The following is a 23,153-nucleotide window of genomic DNA, read 5'->3' as shown; positions in this document are numbered from 1 at the left end:
GTTCTAATACATTTAAATAAAGAGCTTTGTAGGCTACTAATCTCAGTAAGGACTAATAGAGTCCTTGAACCTGTAAGAGAAAAAACAAGATGACTTTTTTCTTTCCCTGCACAGATTGAATCCACAGTCTCATGAATGCTCTTCCAGCACTCCAGTCACCAATGAGCTACATCTCCATCCCTCTGTGTACTTTTATCAATTTTTATTTTTAAGATAAAGCCTCACTAAGTGTTCCAGGACAGAAGTTGTAGTCTAGTGTAGTCTTGCAATTCTCCTGCCTCATGCTTCCTCCTCTCAGAGTTCTAGGCCTATGTTACCAGGCCACAAAGGTCAGGTTGAGTGATTGGTTTATTTTTTGATTTTGTTGCTGTTAAAAGAATGATCTACAGTGTCAAGAGGAGTCATATCCTAAGGAGGGACAGAGGGGGGAAAAAAGCTTTCTCCCATGTTACTATTAAATGTGACCTTGAAAGGACACGGGCAAGTTAGAACACGGGCAAGTTAGATAAGGGTCTATGAATATTGATTGATGGGCTATAGATGGATCTATGCATAAAACCTTCACACACTTTACAAAAGCACACTTTTTGTAATTACATTATGAAAACAACATTGAAATTCTTGGCACTACTCCAACATTAATTCAAATGAAATTGCCTTTTGCGTATCTACAGACATTTACTTGCAATGTTATCTTGAAAATAAAATTTAAGTAAATATCTTTAAATGTTTGAGAAGCATTAAAGTATGCGGGGTTACTTTAATGTGTTGGGGATTGGAGAATTATGCTTCTCAAGGGCTAGCACATAGAATTATCATCTGGGCATGGACCCTTATTTTTAAAATCATATAGCTTAAAGGAGCAAAATACTATTCCTGTAATCTATGACAACTCATAGCTTATAGCCCAAACAAACATCCATGAGCAAGACCTTTGAAAGCTATGGAAACAAAGAAGGGGGTGGTTGGAGTAAGGACATAAATCTTGCTATTCAGACTTGACTATAGTCATGTCTTTTATTAATACTGAGCCAGATATGATTTGTACTAGAAATCTGGGGGGCAGGGGGATAAAATTCCAATATTGAAAAAATTTAAAATAAATAAAATGTAATTGCCAATTTCAAATTCAAATATTCTGACCATGACATAGCTATTAAATCATGAACTCACAGAAACTCAGGGGACATGCACAAGACCTGCATAAATGAAGTCGGCCAAAATTCCTGCACAGATAAAGGTCCTCAGGCCCCTCCTAATGTTGAAGAGCTCCTGGCTATAGGTAGTTACTGGGGGAAGGAGAATTATTCCTTCTTGATGTAATGGCCACTAGATAGGTGTCCCACACTCTTATAGATGGCCCTACAAGGGCAGCACTAACTAGACTTTAGTGTGTAGTAAAAAGAAGTGGGGAGTGGACATGTTGAGGAGGCATGGACAGAGTTATAGGGAGAAAGTGAATATCATATTTTACTGTATACATATATGACAGTATGAATAATAAGGAAATTAAAAGAACAGAAAGAAATGCTTTCCAAATGCTTACATTTTAAAGTATACTAACATAAAGCTCATCAATAATCCTGGTATTGGTTTCCTACAGAATTAAAGTTTTGTACATAGCAGCAAAATAAAAAGCATGGAGAGTTGCTTTACAAATGACCACTGTATTTTCCTGTCTCTATAAAGAGTATGCATCCTAACTCACTTCTGCATTTAATTAACTAAAGTTGGGCTTCTGCAACTTCTTACACAGTAAATTGACTTGTGTTTGATTTTTGTTGTGCTCATAATTGATGGGAGATATCATTCTGTAAATATGTTTCTCATATTGGTTAATGAATAAAGCACTGTTGGCCAATAGGAAAGCTAGATAGGAGGGACTAGGAGACGAGGAAAGGGGAAGGAGTAAGGAGGAGTCAAGATGGAGAGTCTGGAGAAAGCAGAACCGCAAGCCACCTCTCCCTGGTAAGACCACGTGGAAATACATAGAAATGGGTTAATAATTAAGACAGAGCTAGCCGATAAGAAACAAGTAACTTTCCAACAGCATTATATCAAATACAGAGTCTCTGTGTGTTATTTGGGGCTGGCGCGGTGGCGGGACAAGACTGGTGGTGGGCGGAAAATTTTATTCCCTATATATGGCGCCCACGTGGCTAATAAGAACACTTAAAATTTAACAAAAGCTTAAAAAAAGGTTTTAGAAACAAAAGAACAAAGACAAGCAAGGTTTCTTGGTAGCAGCCTTTTTCTCGGTTGGACTCTGACTTGCAAGAGACAAGCAGATATTTGCACGGCTCTTTTAAAGGAGGATTCCTGACTCAGCATAAGCGGCAAAAAACTGCACGGCCTTTAAAAAACTCTGCTAACAATTTATTGGTGTGTATGAGAGCTGGCAATGGCAGTGACCACATCTCCAAGCCAGCAACATGCTGCTTGCTGCCGTGTAGACCAAGGCAACGTAGACCATTGCTGGCGGTAAAATAGCCGCCGCCATCTTTGATAAACCATGGCTGACACAGCTATGACTTTCATTTTAGCAATGTTGTTTACCAGATAAAAGACTCGTGGCCAGAAAAAGATAAACATTTAGAGTAAAGACATAATATCACATCAGCCTTTGTTTCAATTATTGCCTTTGGTGTCAAAGCACTTCCTGGTGGGGTCTGTGTTCATTCTTTCTATCATTCCATCCTTTCACGGGTACACCAAGCCTGTGATAGCCCAAGGTAAAGGGATGCATTTTTATAAGATGTGAGAGAGCAAGAGGAGAGAGACAGACAGATATGCCGAGAGAGTCACATGGAGAGAAGCCTGCATGAGCACCCAGGAAAGAACTAAAGGATAGACTTGAGAAAGCATCGAAACCTGCTTTTGCCTTGGTTTTTGTTAATCATTGTGCAAACCACACAAATAAGCCATCACTCAAATACTGACCTACTTAAGATGAAATAAAATGTGTTTTATTAATCCATGGAGGTAGTTGAAATTTGTTGTACAGCAATAGAAGGCCAATGTGTTTTACAAAACAACCTGGTGGAGCACACCTTTAATCCCAGAACTTGGGAGGCAGAGGCAGGCGGATCTCTGTGAGTTGGAAATCAGTCTGGCCTACAGAGCAAGTTCCAGGACAGGCTCCAAAGCAATACAGAGAAACCCTGTCTTGAACAACAAACAAAAACAACCTGGGGAAGTACTTCTTGCCTCTATATTTAGAAGTTATATTAGTTGGCAGAATCCTATCATTAAATAATTGCAGAATTCATATAGAAAAAAATTCAAGAGCCCAACAGTACTTTTTTAAAAAAGTTTTGAATTAAAGACTCTATTTCTTTTTATTTTTTATATAATGTTGATGCAATCACCCATAATTTTCTAATCATACATTAATGGCTTCCAATGTCTCTTTGAGAATAACAGGTCTTGCATGAGTATCATCAGCATCTTACACATAGGAAAAAATTATTAGTATATGTTAACCGGACAACCAAAGGTGTTTCATCGTCACATTTCCTTGCATAAATTACCTACTTTGAGCATATTCACCACCCATGCTCATCTTTTCTCTACTGCACCCCTTTCCATGGTGTTTTTCATTTCATTTTCATGGCTTTTCTTTTCATTTTACTTTGTCCTATATGCCTGCATTAAACTTCAGGGAGAAGATACTCAGTATTTGTCTTTGTGGAGATGGCTTCTACAAATTAACATGATAATCTCTAATTCCATCTATTTCCCTGAAAAGGATGTAGCTTGAAGTAAAAGCCCATTGTATGTACTGATGTACACTATATTTTATGTACTGATGTACATGATATTGTATGTACTGATATACACTATATTTTATGTACCGACGTACACTATATTGTATGTACCGATGTTCATGACCTCGTATGCCACATTTCTTCATTCTTTGGAACTAAATTTAAACTGATATACCATTTAAAACTTATACAAAAATCTCTATTAGTTGCTGAAGTCCAAATATTTTAAATATTTTGGCATACCACGAAAAGATTTTTGATTTATTCCTATCCCAGAAGAACGTTGGCAATTTAGTGCAAATCATACCTTCAAGAACTGATTCAACATATATCTCGGAATATATATATCTTCTAATAAAATAAAACTGCCCCAAAAGTATGATGATGATTTTTATATAACTAGACATCATCTATATGCTACCCTTTATATTTATTTCATCAACAAAAGGAAAAATCAGTAAGAAATTACAGTGTGAAATTCTGTAGCCGACTTGTTATCTTGAACTTATTTTCTAAAATGCCTAAAATAGTACCAAATACCCAGTAGACATTCCAAGATGTTTCCTCAGTGAGCATTTATTTTTACTTCATATTTTCGCATTTTAATGGGTAATTATATATATATAGCTGTATTCAACTCTGTTCTTCAGATAAACACTCGAAATTATAGCATCTTTGATAAAAAATAAAAATAGCTCCACTTTATTGTGTTAGATAAGAACATTCTAATTAGCAAATGTCCTCTACTTAGCCAAGAATTTAAAATACTCAAAAATCTGTTCTATTTTCTATAGAAGAGTATATACAGATATGAATATATTTATACATATATAATGCATTTTATAGTTATACATGTTATATAAATATAATGTATGTAAAATAAGCAGCTGAATAAATAGTAAAGAAAAATCAAAGACAGAAGCAAAAGAGAAAAATATAAATATAACGTCAAATATATATTATAAATTTAATATTTATAGTGATCTGTCATATTTGTCATGATATCTATTTTGAGGAACCAGAGAGCTGTGTTAATACTATTCATAGTTGATCCTACATAGCATTTTGTGATAAAGCATGTATTTCAATCACTTATGTATTTATAATTTTATTGCATTGTTTTCATGTGAGTATGAGTATATGCAATTTACATGCATGGGTGGAAGGCAGAGAAAAATATTACAGGAGCTGATTTTCTTACTATGTGAGTCCCAGGAATTGAGCACTGATCAACAGGCCTGATAGCCAATGTCTTTAACAACTAAGTCCTCAATTGTTTTTATCAAATCCACAACAAAAAAGTATACGGGCTAAACACAAGCTTCTAGTTCATTTTTATTATCATATCATACTTCATTTTTGTATTGACTTTTAACACATCTTCCTTATTGATGAGGATACAGCTTAATGATGGAGTTCTTGCCTACCATATGTGTCGGTCCAGAATTAATCCCCAGTATCCACTTTTTTACCTCAACTATATTTTAACAGATTAATTAAAAATTAGGAGAAAATTAGGCAAAGGCTATCTCTAGCAACTGAGTTTCTACATCCTTCTAATATCTCAAGTAATTTGCCGGGTATTAGAAAAATGCCATACCTCTATTATTTTCTATCAGATCAACCACCAACAAAACAAAATGCTAGTATCTGATAATGCTTTTTTCTCTTAGTAACTATACTAAAGATAATAACTTCTGGATGTTAAAATCTACTTTGTATTTCCTATGTATTCATTCCATATTTATAATTCACTTCTACATGTAGCATAATTTAAAGTCTTTTTGGGGGGTGGGGTGTTAGAGGGCAAACTTAAGGCTTTGCAGATGCTTGTCAAACACCCTGCCATAGAGACACGATCTCTAACCCATAACTTAAACTTGTGTTTGCTCATCCTAATACATACTCTGAGGAGAGTGATTTCTGTAACACCATAAATATTTGAGTCACAATTACAAAGGTGAACAGGCACAACTGCTAGCCACCTTGCAGACCATTCTAAGCTTTGTAACTCATTGAATACAAGGTATCTTGTGGAAGAGATTATGTTTTACCCTCATACAAAGTTTAAGAAACTGAGTCACAAGGAAAAGCATAGATCACTCACTGCTGAGCAGATATTTGAGTTCATTGTTTAATAAATTGCAACATGAATACAATACTGAATATGTTCTAGCTTTTCTTGGCAAGTGGGGGGGGGCAGGGCTAGAATAATTTCATATAGTTCCAGCTAACCTACTAAATCTTACTCAGATAAGCCTTGGAATTACAGTGCAGCTTTTGCCTTGGTTTCCCACATGCTGGGGCCACAAGCACGCATCATTGTAAGCCATCACGATTCTACTCGGAAGGGAAAACTTCTTCCTCTTTTCTCCATAATTACTAGTTAAGATTTGGGGGTACGGTCAGAAAGGTGACTGAGCAGTTAAAAGTATTTGACTCTCCTGCAGAGGACCTGAGTTTAGTTCCCAGTACCCATAAGAGGTAGCTCATAAAATACCTGTAAATGTGCACTGGCCTTCAGGGGCATTTCAACCATGTGCACATACCACAATCAGACTTGCATGACTATATATGTAACTTTAAAAAAAAAAAATCGTATGTTTTTAATATAATTAGAGTGGCATGGGAATCTTCACAAAGTTAGAGAATTTTCTGAGTGAGATCAATTAAATTCAGAGAATTAATTATACAAGTTAAACACATCTCAAATAAGCAACATTCTGATCTCATTTATTTTTTAAATATGCCTCGTCATGGCCCTAAGTCTGAGTTGGTTGATACATTTCCGTCAGTTTAGAGCTTTAAGAATGACTATCACTGGGACCTGAAGTCTGTTTTTCATACTGAGAAGTTTCAGCGCTGCTCAGAGAAGAGCTTTAATCTCACTGCAGCTTTGAGCTCTTCTGAGAATTCTAAAGCAGAACTGAGAAACTCCACTAAGAAAGAGGGGCTTGATCCATTCTCTTCTTGTTTGTCTTCTCTCCGCCTCATATATTTTTATACTAAATTGGGGCAGGAATAACATGCTGCCAAGCTATGTGTCAGGCATTTAAATTCTAGATTTGTAACTTGAGATTAATTATAGATTAGTCTTTGGAAGTGTTCCCATGAGAACACCATGAGTCTTCACCATATTTGCCATCACAGTGGCAGAGTTTGTGAAGAAAACAATTTGAATGGGGACATTTAAGTTGAGTTTAGTTTTAGATGTTTCAGTCTGGTGTCACTTGTCCCCATCCCTGTAGGCCTGAGGGAGCAACATAGCAGAGAGAGTGCATTGACACTCAGGGTCAGGAAAAAGAGACGGGAGACTGAGAGAGGAAGAGGAAAGGATGGAGAGGAAGAGGAAAGGATGGAGAGGAAGAGGAAAGGATGGAGAGGAAGAGGAAAGGATGGAGAGGAAGAGGAAAGGATGGAGAGGAAAAGGAAAGGATGGAGAGGAAAAGGGAAGAACAGAGAGGAAGAGGAAAGGATGGAGAGGAAAAGGGAAGAACAGAGAGGAAGAGGGAAGGAGAGGAGTAAGGAGAGGCAAAGAGGAGGAGGGAGAGAGTGGGAAGAGAGAAGGAGAAGAGAGGGAGACAGAGAAAGAGAGGCCGAAGGGGACAGAGAGAAGAGCAAGGGGCTTTGGACAAGAAGCAATGCCCTCTAGAAGAAGCAAGCCCTGTGACCTATTTCCTCCACTAGTCTCCACCTCCTCATTCTTATAGCCATTGGTAGAGGTGGCATGCTCACCATCCAATCACCATTCAGTAGTTCATCATAAGATGAGAACCAAGCCTTTAATGCATGAGCCTTTAGTGGAATGTCCCATTTTGAAGTCTTACCATCAGTCAGTGAAATTCATAGATTTATGCAATTTCCTGTTTGCTCCTTTTTCTCTTCCAGGTCACATCCCAGTTTCTATCACTTTTGGTCCTGCTGCCCAGTAATAAGTCACAGGGGAAGTTACTATTGCCGCCTTTCAATAGTTTGGGACACTTTTAAGCCAGCTTCTGAATATAATGGTCATTTTAATTGCCATGGCTTATCAACGATTTGACTTAAGACAGCTCAGAACTGGTTTTGACTTTCTAAATTTACTGAAAGTGAAGAAGACATTTAGTCACAGATGTTCCCAAGTACTTGCTAGTTTAGTTTACTCCTTGAGTCTATCCCCTTTTCTGCTCCTCTAAACATGGGTATATATTGCCTGTTCTGAAACACAGTTTGGGGGAGGTCTCAGTTTGCATAGGTGATGCATCTTCCTTGTGTCATAGAGACTAAAGCCTCTGGAGTTCTACTTACCAGGTGACAACTTTGTTCTTATCATCCTTTACATTATTGGTAACTCACAGTGGCAAGCCTGGCATGAATATCAGTTATTAAGTTTGCTGCTAATACTCCTAATATTTCACCATGTACATGATGACAACTATTGACAATGGTACAATTTAGGCCTTGTTACAATTGGATATTGTCACGGGCTCAAGGGTTGAACCTTAAATGATAATACTATGTAAGGAAGTGGTAGCAATTTTAGAAGGTGGAATCTAGCTGGAGAAACACGATACCTGGACTTGTTGACATGCATCTCCAGCTACTTCCTGTTCACCATGATGTCAAGAAATTCCTCTAGCACCCTCTCTTGCCATCATGATGGTCTGTCCACATTTATGGTTTCAAGGAACCACTCGCAGAAGAATCTAAAACTGTGGACTAAGATAAACATTTTCCTCCTTAAATATTCTATCAGGCACTTGGCCCTAGCTGCGAAGAACGTTTTCAGTGAAGCGATGGAAATTCCACTCTATATGTTGGAGCTCCATGTTCATTGATGTGTTCAAGACCTAAATCAAAGTTTTGCCATCTGAAGATCTAGTATAATCAGCCTTGTAGCCCAGCTTACTTGTTCATCAATTATTCATTACAGCTTGTGATATTCTAGGCATTTTGGGGCCTATCAGGCTTCTGACAGGAAAGGGAACATACACACACACACAAACTCATGCACTAAAGAGACACAGATAAATTGGCCTTGTTCTGCTGAGTAACTTCCCACCCACTCTGAGGCAGGGAGCCCTAATTATCAGTGGGCCCTAAAAAGAAGACAGGGGAGTAGGAGGTGAGGCCTCGGAATGGAACGTGCCAGTGGGGGAGTGAGTGGGCTGTTGGGGGAAAGTGCAGAGTGGAAAATGACTAAAATTCATTAAGCAAATGTGTGAAACTGTCAAACAATTAAAAATTCAACTAAAAACAGGCAAAAGAAATTATCACATCCAAGTAATAGCAAACAATGTAAGAGACAAAAGAAATGGTAGAATGGATAATCACTTTGCCAAGATGAAGGCCCGAGTTTAGATTTCCACCACTACTCCAAACAAAAATAAAAAACAAAAGGAACAACAAAAACTGTGCATGACAGTGCGTATCTCCAATCCCAGCACTATGGTTCAGAGATAGCACACACAGTCAAATGAACCCCAGAGGCTGGCCAACTAGTCTAGCCTAAACTGCAAGCTTTAGATTCAAGGGACCTGTCTCATAATCAAATGGTAGCAAGTGAGAGAAGGAAACACCTATGTTCATTTCAGGTGAATATACCTACACCTACATAATCATGAGTACACATAGGTACATACCACACATGCACAAAACATCGTAAGATGTATGATACTCTATTTGCATTTGATTTTCTTTGCTGTTATTTCTCATAATAGACTGTATTGGAAGTTTCTTTGAAGTCCTATTTCTTTCCTCAACCTAAAATTTTACTGTAGAGGTTTCTTAATCCCTACTTACAATCTTACACCACCAAAGCCTGAAACCAACTTACACCATCATTGAGCCAAGTAAATTTCGAGTTGTTGGGAAGCCAACAAGACTTAAGCATAAATATGCCATGGTTTTACTTACACACAAAACCATCTACCCTCCTGGTTGCACTGAAAGCAGGTGTTAGGAAATAACATGGATATGACCACTGAGCAGTTTATGAGAAATAGTGAGAAAATCTAGTGTATTCCAGAATAGCTGTGAAGAGCTAGCTTGCAATACAGCTCTGTGGCTGTGGCTTCTGGACAATATAGGTATGATCAGCTATTGACTGATATGGGTGAAGCTATAGTAACCTTGTTAAAGACGGTCAGAAATATGGGTTTTACTTGCAGTGGTTTGAATTCCACTGACTGCCCCAGAGGGTTCGTCTAATATTTAATTGAACACAAAAGTCTGAAATGTATCAACATAGTTGACATGTTTTCAGCTACCTCTTCAGTTGTTAAGACTAAAGATTATTTGGTATTAATTGTCAAAATAGTTCAGAATCAAGAAAGTAAATGTTGGTAGAAAAGAGTACAAGAAGCATTCAGTGACATAGCCTATCAGGTCCTTGATGGAACCAGCTTCAACGAGATTAATTCTCACTTCCCGTATCATGCTTTTCTATAAACATTTATGGATCTTATTGATACCAAGCAGTGTTTCGATCCTCAGGTTTATGACACGGATGCGTTCAAATTTGCATTCCACTTCATATCTTACATTTTATGCACACATTTCCTTCACAGCAAAGCTCTTTAATATAGAATTCTAAATCCATTTTTCTCCCTTCTTACTCTTTTAGGCCACTTCAACCTTGATTTCCTATGAACTATTCAGCTAACATCATTCTCAACTACATCACTGCTTATTTTCTTGTCACTGAATACAAAGGACACCATTCCTCTAGAACTCTCTAAGTGATGAAACTGCTAATAACCTTTGCCATTGGTCCCTGCTCAGCCGTGGTTATCATGCCATGCTTTCTTCGGGTTTGTGCTGTACCCTCCTCTCTGCTCTGTCCTTTTGCAGGCCTGTTCTTCCTTTTCTGATGTTTCACTTGCACGATGGCTTACTTCAAAATGTTTCTTCCTTAAAGCTTTGTATGCAACTCTTTTCTTATCTACCTTTGTAACACGGGGGACTATTTCACCCCCTCTGAAACGTCCATGGGTTCTTCTACTTATTCAATTAATATACGTAAAATGACATAAACTCCAAAGCATTTACTTTCCTCAACTCAGCTGTTAATTCATCTGTAGATGCCTCATTTACTCTAGAAATATTTTCTCCACTATTTGTTTGTTGTCACTACAAAAGGTCCCAGCTTTCCTCATTGGTCAAAGGAGAAAGCGAAGATATTTATTTCTAACTTTCATTCTCCTCTTTGTGAATAAAAATCTATTATTACTATGCTCTCAATATCTCACAGATCAAGCCACTCCTCTCTACTCACACCAGCAAAATATGTCTTTTTTTAAACTATGTTTATTATTTTTAATGATATTTGTATTAATTCTTGAGAATTTCATGAACAGACTCACATCTCTCTCCAACTTCTCCCATAACCACCCTCTTCAAACTTCCCTCCCTCCTTACTTAATCTTTACTTAATTTTCTTATTTTTTTTTTCTTTCTTCAAGTCCATTTGCACTGTCTTCACAAAGGGACCTAACATGGCATGGGGTCAACCTAGCAGCAGAAACATCATGGAAGAGACGTGACCCTACCTCAGCAGATAGATACTCAACCATCTCATCTCATCTGAAACAGTACTCTCAATTACATTTTCTTTCTCTGCTTAAAAGTAATCAATACACAAGAAATCCACTCATGGGGCATGGTATGTTGTTTCAGTATGCTCTGATCAAATCTGGGGGGATTTCTATATCGCTATCATTATACTGTGTTTTGAACTTTTCAAGTTCCTCTCTCATAGTTCTTATAAAACTGTCTAATAGTTCTTATAAAACAAAACTCAATAATCAGATTGAGGTATAGTCCCACCACTGGACTACAGAACATTAGGACTTGTTTCTATTTAGCTCTATAGAACCCTATTATCGATTTTATTCTTGTATCCCCTCTCTCCTATATTAGCCTTTCATAAATACTATTACAAACACTATTTTATCATCTGTATATGGCAAAGATCACAAGAGATTTTCACTACCATACTTTATATAATTTATTTTAAAAATCGCCAGTATAGTTTAACTGGCGGGAGGGGGGGGCTGCAAGAAACTTTTCATGGATTTTCCTTTTACTCTGATTTATTCACAAATACGGCCAAGAAGATATTATAAAGAAAAATCCAATAAAGTTGTTTTCATATTTGAAAACCCAAGAGTCCTTTAAGTTCCTCACTATTGAATACAAATTCCTCCCATGTCCCCCTTCAACCTAATCTTTTAGCCTATGGTCTTACCGTACCTTCCATCCCAGACTACAGTTATTTTACTTTGGGTCTGTATAGATGCAGCTTTTGACACACCTCCTTCTCCTCGCCTGGAGATTTTCTCCTCATCCTGCAGTTGTAAAGAGGGACTTCACTCTGCTGTCCTGTGAAAATGACCTCTGGCCTTCTCACTTGCCTGACACTTTACACTTTCTTCACACACGTGATGTTTTAGTTGTTGCCAAGCTGTCTGCCCACTGTATTGTAAAACTATAAAACCTAATCAAATAACACATAATTTATGCCCGGGTTCGAAATAAATAGAATGAATTTACTAAATGTGAAACTTAGGATGCAAAAAAGTTAAATGAGATCAAAACTAAGATTAATATTTCTTATCATGAGTAAACTGATGGCATATTTGGATAATGAAACTTAAAATGAGTCTGGGAGATATAAAATTTTAAGTGCACTTTAAATTTAAAACCTTAGTTTAAGCAACAGCTTCAGGAAATTGAATAATAATTAAAAAAAAAAAAACCCCTTCTGCTGTGCGTGTGTGTATCCAAATTGTAAGAACTATCAAGAGGCCATAAAATCTGAACAGAAAGTACAAAAACACAGAATGGGCAATTTCTGCTACTCAGTGGGAGAAATTAATAGAGCTAAAGAATGTTCAGGACATTGTGTGCATCAAGCCCAGGACAAGCCGAGTGGGGATTGGTTTATTCATCACACTCCAGAACTGAAGAACACCATTGACAATTGGCGAGAAGAATCTTAGAACAATTAAAAATAAACCCAGTCCAAAAATTACTGCTTAAGATAGAAAAACAAAACAAAACGAAGCACATTGCCAGTGGCATTATTGATGTAATTTCTGAGTGAGGCTACGAGACAGATTTAAAACTCAATTACATCCTGAAGGAGAATAAAATGTGTTCACATTTTCCTGATGTACATTGATATATGTTACCATGTATTCAGGAACATGCTTCATGTGGTTTAAGTTTGCATGTATTCAGAAACATGCTTCTTGTGTTTTAAGTTTGGCCCACATCACTCATTAGATTTTATTCACAATGACATTAAGAAACATCATGTTTTCAAGAGTATAAGTTCTGGTTAACAAACAGAATATATTCCAAATCATACCCCAAAATATAATCAACTTATAAAAATAAATCCTTTGGTACAGGTTCTACTGAAATGTGTGTCATTACAAATATAGCAAATACAAGCAAATACAAATACAAGCAAGTCTATGGGCTATTTCCCCTAGCACTGAAAAACAAACATGAACATTTTAGCTGTTATATGCAACACTTTGGTTAGTAATTACTTAGTTTGCTATATTAACATTTCTACATAAACATATACTGCCTTTTTATGATGCATATTAATCTGTGATCTAATTTATATGAACTTAAAGCATATGCTAAATGTTGAACATCCTTCAAGAAAATTTTTTGAACAGATCTATCTTAACATTTTTTTCTTGGTAATAACACAATTATTATTCTAGGATAAACATATAATTTAGAGCTGAAGCTCTATTCTCAACAGCATCATTGTTAGGTTCTCTATTTTAAAATAGCCTTCTTAAAATGTGGTATATTTATTTACACAATGGACTATTACTCAGCTGTTAAAAACAGTGGCGTCAGGAAATTTGAAGGTGGACAGAACTCGAAGAAAAATCATCCTGAGTGAGGTAACCCAGACCCAGGAAGACAAACACGGTATGTACGCTCTCAGAAATGGGTATTAGCTGTAAAGTAAATGATAACCATGCTACAATCCACAACCCCAGAGAGACTTGGTAATAAGAATCCAGGGGAGGGGGAGGTGCATGGATTTCCCTGGGAAGGGGAAGTAGAAGAGAACTCCTGAGTACTGGACCTGAGCGACTGTGTTGAGGGCGGGATGGAGGAGGAGGAGTATACTGAAGTAGATGATCAGAAATGGGGAGTATTTGGGGGTCAGGTAAAAATCTGATGCAATGGAAACTACGCTGAATCTACAAGGATGACCCCAGCTAAGACTGAGCTGGCCATCTCCTGTAATTCAGTTCTATAACTACTTCAATTGCCATTGGAGAGCTATAGTCCAGTAACTGATGAACTCAGAAGCAGAGATCCCCAGCCAAGCACTGGGCTAAGGAGAGGGACTGTATAAGGGTCAGGGGTGTGTCAGGGTTATAACAAAAGAACCCACAGAACTAAGGACCATGGAGCACAGCTAGTGAGCCTGCACAGGACCAGCTTCTGGCCTCTGTATATGTGTGACAGTTTTGTGGCTTGCTCTACTTGTGGGACTCCAGGCAGTGGGGGTGTGGCCTGTCCCACTGGCTTTTTGGGAACGTGTTCCTAAAGCTGGGTTGCATTGCACAGGCTAAACACAAAGAGAAGAGTTCAGTCCTACCTCAACTTAGGATGCCATGCTTTGTCGGCACCCATGAGAAGCCTGCCCCTTTCTGAGCAGAGGTGAAGGAGGTGTGGCTATAGGAGAGGGATAGAGGGGGGATGAGGAGAGAGAATGGGAGGAAGACTGCAGGCAGGATGCAGATTAATGAGAAGATTTAATTAATAAAAATTTATCCCTCTTAAAAATACTTTTTAAAAGAGAAAGTAATTCTAAAGTCTTCTTGAGTTATCTCTGAAAAAATAGTAAACTGTTTTCTCTTTAGTGGTAAAACTAAGGAGTTTTCAAAAATTGTACTTAACATTTATTATTAAAATGACTAATACCAAACGTGCCTAGAGTTCTGCAAATTCAATCTTACCTGGATTGCTATTTATTAATACTATCATTGGGTGCACTAAGTAGACACATCCTAACTTTTGAAATAAAACAAGTTCCACAACTTTAGCCTTCAAAGTTAATTCTTACGTGCACACAAAGCAAAATTTTCATTTTTAATATTCCACTTGCTTAAACATTTCTCAGTGTCATGTTATACTAAAACATAAATCACTCCACTGTTTTATATCCTCATAAGAAACCATTCATCCACTAACTCACAGCTCCTGTTCATTAAATTTTACTTTTTAAGCGACTTTGAGATACTTAACAATGAAAATTTTATTGGCAAAATTGGTAGAAAGGTTTTATAAATATAATATGAATACACGTAAAAAAGACAACTTTTGAAATGGGAATTAGTATTTGATTATCTCATATGTCATATTTTAAATTAAAAATAAAACTTCAGTAGAATTTGAGATACGTATAATTTAATCCAACTTCTGATTCCCTAACTTATTTTTAAATTGTGGTTTTACAGTTCTGGGGACCAATTTTGAGCCTCAGTCATATTAAGCAGGAATTCTACCACTAGAAAGAAAGGCAGAGAGACATGGGAGAATTTTTAGATTTGTTCTTGTGTTCTGTTTGGTGGCTAATGTTCCAGTAATAAAATCAGTAATTCCACAAAAAAAAAAAAAAGAAAGAAAACAAAAAAAAACCAAATTTGTATCTTTAAAAATTATGCTTAAAGGAAAACCAATTTTAAAAGTTTAAAACAGAAGTGTGTGTGTGTGTGCGCGCGCGCGTGTGCATGCGTGTATGTGTGTGTGTGTGTGTGTGTGTGTGTGTGTGTGTGCATTTTTCTACCCAGTATCCAAAGATTCATACCCTTCTTTTCTGGTGGGAAGGACTGGGTAAAAGTTGCCTTTAGAACACATCTTCGCCCATGACCCTTTCCCACTAAAAATGGTTTCTTTCAATAGCTGTACTACCTACCCACCCAAAATTTCATACTGAAAAGTGTGCTTTCTTAAGTGATATGATATTGTCATCATTTTGACATGTATGTGTTAGATCAGATTTTTGTCACCACTTACAGAGGAAAGTAATCTAGTTTTGGTGTGAATGAGGAACAAATCCTGTTCAAATAATTCATTCTCCACTTATATATTTCTTGTTGGAATTAGTGTAAAGGTGAAGGAGGTACTTTCGAGGAGATAAATTTATTCTGATATATCTGTTACTATGAGCATGCTCCGTAAAAAGCAGAATGTAAAATATGTCACCTATAACATGTTACCTATAACATTTAAGCATATGTTTCACCTTTCTATATTTTACAGGGCTGTGAGTAGTGTAAATAGCTATGTGAGTCCAAAACATGTTTCCTGTATGAATCTAGAAGGTAATCACAGAAAGGGACTGGTAAGCGCTGCTGAGCTCCTGCTAGAAGTCAGTCAGTGAGGATGATGGTGTATCGTGAGGCACATAGTTTTGGACAGAAAACAATTTCAATCAAGATTATCATTTGAACATTCACTGATGCTTTAATGGAACCAAACCTGATGAACTTGAGTTGTATGTTGTCTTACTTAAGGTATTGCTATGTTGAAACACCATGACCAAAAGCAAGATGCGGAGGGGTGGTGGTGGATTTATTTGGCTCACACATCCAGGCTGCAGCTTCATCATTGAAGGAAGTCAGGACAGAGACTCAAGAAGGACTAGAATCTAAATACAGGAGCTGACACAGAGGCGATGGAGGGCTGTTGCTTCCTTTCTTTACCCTCTTGTACTTCTCAACCTGCTTTTCTTTTTTAAATAAAATCCAGGTTCACCAGCCCAGGGATGCACCACCCTCAATGGGCTGGGGCCCTCCCCATCAATCACTAAATAAGAAGATAGACTAGAGTTCAACCTTGTGGACCCATGTCCTCAGTGAGGTTCCCTCCTTTCAAATGACTCTAGCTTGTCTGAAGTTGACATAAATTTAGCCAGCACATGCATGCTCCTCATTAAATCTCACCGCACTCAAATAAAGCAAACAGTGATAAAAATTTATACATTGACCGTTTGCTAACATAAACTGGATGTGACTTATTACTTAATTTACATACTCTGGATTTTGTGTCTCAAGCCTGAGTCACAGGGAAATCATCTTAATTAATGCCTGTTGAAATCACTTGCTCAGTAAAAACTGTGATGTTCCAATACATCAAACTCCTCTTAGTATGTAAAATTTTCCCGCAAGGGATGAGGAAATTGTTCTGGGGTCAAGCACTTCCCACTCAAACATTAGAACCACTGTTTGGGTCCCCAGGACCTATGAAAATGAATGGTGGGCATGGTGCCCACTTGTAATTTTATATTGAGGGTTGCTTCTAAAATTCACTGTAGGCCTCTACATATCCATTTGCCCATGTACAAGTATCTGCCAATATGTACTCACACACATGCAAATATACATGCACCCTTGAGAACGCATTCCTTGTTTGTCTAAAAGACTCCTGGGTTGAGTAGGAAAGAAACAATGCAATCAAGAATCAGTGCAAATCACAGCATGCCTGCAATTTTTCTGTGTAAAAATCAAAATACTGTAAAACTCAAATCCAGTACTCAAATTTAGAATTATAAATTATCAAGTTAGTTGCAGCCTGTTATTTGACTAGAAATTATTCATGATTTCCTACAAAGCATTTACACTTTTTCCTCTTTTCTACTGGGAATTGAGTCTAGAGCATTGCGTATGTTAGGCAAGTATTCACCAATAAGCCACAACCCTAATTCTTTACACTTCTGTGTAACCAGAATGAATGTAGATTAATTATTTGAGAAGTAACCATTTCAAGAAGCCACCTGAACAATGCTACACTTTTAGTTACTTATGGCAATAACTGTATTTCAATAAGCCTCAATACAGGACACATACTATACAGCAACTGTCTGTTAAATGCAATACTTATATCTAATGATGGTCTAACTTACCGGTGGATCTGCCCCCTTAGAACCAGTCAGTCCTCCTGTTAGGGATTCGATGTCCTGAAAAGGGGGAAAGGGATGATTTTAAATGCTGCCCAATAGAATGCACTCAACAGCAATACCCAGGCCCATAGTGTATTGTCATCGGCAACAAAGCTAGGATGCTTCAGCTATTTTTGTTTTGTGACAATATTGGACCCTACAAAACTATAAAATGCCCTATATGTAAATATATAATTATTATCTCTGACTCTCTACGATGTATAAAAGGAAGAGTAAATGTAAGCGGGCAATTGATTTTGAAAAATAAAAATAAACTAGCTCTAGACAGGAAAATAAATGTTTTGAGGCAGAGAGCCAAAGGACACAGAGAACAACAAAAGAAATAAACCGCAATCAACATATTATTCTTGATAACATTACTTCATGATGGTACTGTATCCACAAAACTTTTAAATTATCTGTGGCCCATTCTGTTAATGCAAGTATAAAATGTTAGAAGATATGGGTAGCTTAGGTGTTCTTGTAAAAAGATTAATTCTTCCTGTTGAATTAACAACCAGAGAAGATAATACATAAGAAATGATAATATATGTCAGAGTTATTATGCACAGAGACATGAAAGATGCTAGAGGCAGTGACATTTATAGAAATGATGATAATTCTATTATATCAGTTCTAGGGATTAATGTAACTGATACTGATCATACAACTTTTTCAAAATAAACTACAATGTCAGGTGTTAAAACAAAATCTCACTAAGTTTTAATCACACACACACACACACACACACACACACACACACACACACACACACCAGTCTGCTCAATGGCTTCTTGCTACTAACCATAACTGACACTGACACCTTGATAAAAACACTCTGAAATATAATAGCTTAATCAAACCTTAGGTTTGAGAAGTTGTCACATAATATCTAAGACAGACTCTGTTCCCATCTTGCTGTAATCTGGTTTTCTGATGTTTCCACCAATGTGTTTTACACGTCTTAATTAATAACCTCCTATTTTTTTTCTGTTATGATTAAAACCCCATGAAACTGCCTCCATATTGGAACATATGTCTAAGGTAGCTTAAATCTATGTTTCTGGGCCACTGTTACTCAAATCTGGCTCTTAAAAAAAATAAAAACCAAAAACCTCTCTTGTTCCCTTTGCATTAGGAGCTGTGCTTTTGAATTAAGAGTAGAGAAATCAATAGATTAAAAAAAATAATATTAATAACTTGGTGGAACCCCAACCATGAAAAGGCATGTTAATGTTTAGACATTTCAATGCAATGTTGCCATCTACAGGGTTCACTCTGAAGAATTAAATAATTAAGTTACAAACCAAACAAAGCACGCCCCCCCCCCCACACACACACAGCAGCAAAGTAATCCTTTCCTAATGTTTAAATGCAGGTTACGATTTTATATTGGGCTATATTCACAGCCCTTTCAGCCTCAGCTGTTCTCTGACAAAGCAGCTTGCCTTTCCTTTGGCCTGCCATTGCTTCTACATAGCATAAAAAAAAAAAAAAAAAAAAAAAAAAGCCATGTTTTCTGACAATTATTGTAATTTTTATAGAAGACTATAAAATCTTTGACAGATGTGCCTGTTTTGTTATCTAAATGTATTCATCAACACATGTGTTGAACAAAAATAGCCGGTCTCAGCATGGACAGGAGAAAGATGGGCAGGAAGTTTTATCTCTCCCTGAGGAGCTATTGGCCATTCTTAGGTGCTAGATGGGGAAAGTCAGGTTCCTCTTTGAGTATTCTTGGAAAGTCAGCCTTGCTCCAGCAGCTTGATATACATCTAAGAATATTTAGGTAGCACAAATTGGCCTTTATGGGGTATGGGGGAAAGATGCAAAGTTGGGTGGTGTAGGCTGGTCAGTTTTATGTCAACTTCACATCGCTAGAGTCATTTGGGAAAAGGGAGCCTCAGTTGATAAAATGCACCCAAGAGATGGTCTCTTAATTCTTGAGTCATCTCTCCAGGCCCAACGCATTCTGAATTTCTATCTTTACCCTAGGTTTATCTTCCCATATTCACACTGTCTTTTCAATTTATATTTGGATATCTCTGGAGTTAAGTTTTGTTAAGTGGCTGAAACATCAATTTTCACCTCAACTTCTCCAAACTATGTACCTCATTCCATAACTGAATGAACTACTAGTTGTTCAGGTCGAAATCTATTATCAAATCCTACCACAAATGTCTTAATGGAAGTTTAACTTAGTTACCTTTAACAACCCCTAGCATCATAATCTCTAGGATTTGTTCAACAGTATCTAAAGAAACAGCAATATAATTGTTATCTATAAGTCTGTTTTTATCTTCCATTTCATCCCACCTTCTCTATTTTAAGTTCAAAATGGATTAACTAAATTCTTACCCCAAACAAGCTTACGCTTTTTTTTTTTTTTCAAAAACCTTAGAATAAAATTCAGCTTACTATTATGCTCTGCCTTACCTTGTGTGGTCTCAATTCAGACAATTCCTCTAATGCCATCTCTTGAAATGCTCTGTGTCCTATGCTATTCGGGTCATAGCAGTCTTAATTCATTTGCTAATTAATATAACCAGTCCGAGCATGGCTTTGGACCTTTTCATGTGTTTTTTTATTCTGTTCAAAGTGCACATTCCTCAAGCACCTTTCTAGTTGATTAATTGACTCACTTTGCTTACATACAAGATTAACTACCAAAATATCAAAATGGACTTGTTCAAAACAGTCAAGGTTTCACCTAGGGGGAAAAAAGGTTAAACTCAAAGAAGTTAAAGAAAGATGTATAATGAAGGGCCAATTAACAGATGTCTGAGGAATTTATCAGATCCGGGTGAAAGGTGAATAACTAGGACTGATAATAGCTGGAAGCTATGTAAGCCGTGAATATAAAAGAATAAAGTATTAGGGTAGTGCTGTTTGTCAATGTCCAGCAGGTGACAAATGCCATCTCTCATCCTCTAACAAGATTACCACACAGGAAAGTATTGGGAGATGTCATTCACAAAGTCTCAGTGTATTAATTGGGGCTGGTGCGGCGATGGGACAAGACCTGTGGCAGGTGGAAAAACCATACACCTTACAGGAAAGTTCAGTAAGTATTTATTGAGTGCAGAATGACTGAGCAAATGAATAAAGCATATGATATCACTCTGATAAGATCTGAAGCTTGGGGTGTGTGTGGTAAAACAGTTCTCACTTTTATATAAATGCATTCCTTGAAAAGCATAGCAATAGCACCAGACAATAATGTTTGTACAATGTATTTTCATAAAATTGAGAAATGAACAAAATAATGTATTACCTACCCATGATCACACAGATGGTGTATGCAGGAAAAAGCTTTGAAATTCCCCAGTGTTGTAACCTCAAGCTTAGTTTACTTTGGATTTTATCATCTATCACTAATGGGAAAGTGCTCAGCAATGCGATCTCATATTGAGACATTACATTTCTATACATATCAAGGTTTTTATAGCTCGTATGAAGGGATAAAATGTAAAAAACAAGACTTAGTAGATAGCACACAATACGTTAATTTTCTCCGGATGAAATACTGCCAATAGACATGATACGTATACTATCATTCAATGAATGAAAGTGTTTGAGACATTTACAGGTGCCTAGCATAAGAAAGTATTTCCAAGATGTTAAACTAGCATCCATAATGTTTACTTAACAGAAGGAATGCATACGGGAAGACAAATTTCACATGCTCTTTAGTGGGAACAATCTTTCATTTTAAAAAAGGACAGGCTCTTTAAGGCAAATATCCAAATCATAAAGTAAAATTTCTTAATGAGGCTGTTAGTGTTTCCTTGGCAACATTACAGGGTAAATTTCCTGGGGTCGGGGGGGGGGGCAGAGAAATAGAAAATGCACAAACCCATTTCATAAATATCACCCAGGGAGACAAAATAGCATCCTTTTCTGTTGCTTTGAAAATAGTTTATTTCAAATCTGATTTCCTTCCAGTTCTATAATTAACTCCATTCCAGAGGAAAGGCTGAGTATATAGTGTGATTGCGGTGATATGAGGTTCATAGTAGAAAGATAATGGTAAAGAAATGGAGTCAAAGCTTTAATAGCATTCGGAGTGTTGTGCAGAATCAGAATAGCAAAGAAAAGTCAGCCATCATACATACTTTGAATACTTAACCAAGATAGCATACCATACTGAACCTGAGGTATGGAATACAGTCTGTGAGATATACTTCTGACTTAAAGTTTTATTTCTCAAATCTAAGGCGGAGCCAATGCACAGGAAAATGTATGGAGGGATTCTGAAAAGAGACACATTAAAACACAGCAGTTGTAGTAAATGCATGGGTGACAGTAATTCTGAGCTGTACTTTGTCTTAGAATGCATATTAGTTTCCCCACAGAAACTACCTGAGCAGCAGTCATTAGCACTGACTACAGCATCTCAGCCCTCTTACCTGGTCTCAGTTCACACTTTCAAGGTGGTCAGCCTGGGACCTTCAGAGTTGAATAACTCCAGAGAGGTCATGTAAGTGACTAATAACTGTTCAAATTCAAATTCTGACTCCCGAGACAGAACACTGTGATGGCCAGAGGCTCTAAAATTGGCTGAAGTTTGAGCAAAGAATTGGAAAGGCTTGCTGGAATGCTGCAGAGAGGCCTGGGAAGCAATGCTAATTATGTGTCATATGAAGAACTGAAAGCAGGAGAAGAAGCATTTGAGGTAAGGAAGGTCTCAGATGGGACAGAGAAGAATCTGTACAGATAGGTGTAATTAATATGAAATTTAACAAATGAACATATATATGTATGTATGTATGTATGTATGTTCGTGTTTCTAATTTCAAAGTATTCTTTCCAGACTAAAGCCAAGGGGTGGGGAGCAGATCTGTTAGTGTTCAGGCATCGGTACTGGTCTGTCCTGTGGGTTCTGATGGGATATGCCTCCAGCTGCAGCCACTAAGAGCAACACCTGTGCACATTCACTGATTCACTGTGTTCCCTTTTAAAAGGGCCCTACCCACCTCCCGTCTCTCTCTCTCTCTCTCTCTCTCTCTCTCTCTCTCTCTGTCTCTCTCTCCCCCCCTTTCCTTTCTCTTCTCTCCTGCTACTCCTGTCTCTGGAGGCTGGTTCCCCCCCACTTCCCTTTCAACTTTTTATGACCACTCTCCCCCCCACAAAAAAAAAATCCAAAAGAAAAACAACAAAGAACAAAAGCAAACAAACAAAAAACAAACCCCTCTCCTTGAACCCTGCCACATGGTGTCTTTCTATGAAGTGTTCTCTTGAGTGCCGTTTTTCTTAAACTAACATCGGTAATTTCTTAAATTACAACAGGGCCATATCCCAGGAATCAAGTATACGATTGTGTCAATAGTCAATAGTGCACATGACAGGAATCTTTCAAGGACGTCACAGATTTACTTTCTGACTTTTTAAAGGAATGCTGTGTTTGAAGCACCCCCCCC

The 23,153-nt window shown here is 37.3% G+C and overlaps 1 protein-coding gene across 1 annotated transcript in view; it reads right to left on the bottom strand.

Annotated features, from left to right (window-relative positions):
- The window catches only part of Ppfia2 (PTPRF interacting protein alpha 2), a 372,354-nt gene that overhangs the window by 283,174 nt on the left and 66,027 nt on the right, over positions 1-23,153 (bottom strand). The window contains exon 3 of the mRNA XM_051206391.1: positions 17,698-17,751. Coding sequence (XP_051062348.1) covers positions 17,698-17,751 — 54 coding nt within the window. The remainder of the gene's footprint in view (positions 1-17,697; positions 17,752-23,153) is intronic.

This window comes from Phodopus roborovskii, unplaced genomic scaffold, assembly GCF_943737965.1.
Source record: "Phodopus roborovskii unplaced genomic scaffold, PHOROB, whole genome shotgun sequence".
In the NCBI taxonomy this organism is placed as follows: domain Eukaryota; kingdom Metazoa; phylum Chordata; class Mammalia; order Rodentia; family Cricetidae; genus Phodopus; species Phodopus roborovskii.
Note: the sequence above shows the minus strand (reverse complement) of the source record. Positions and strands in the feature narration are given on the sequence as shown.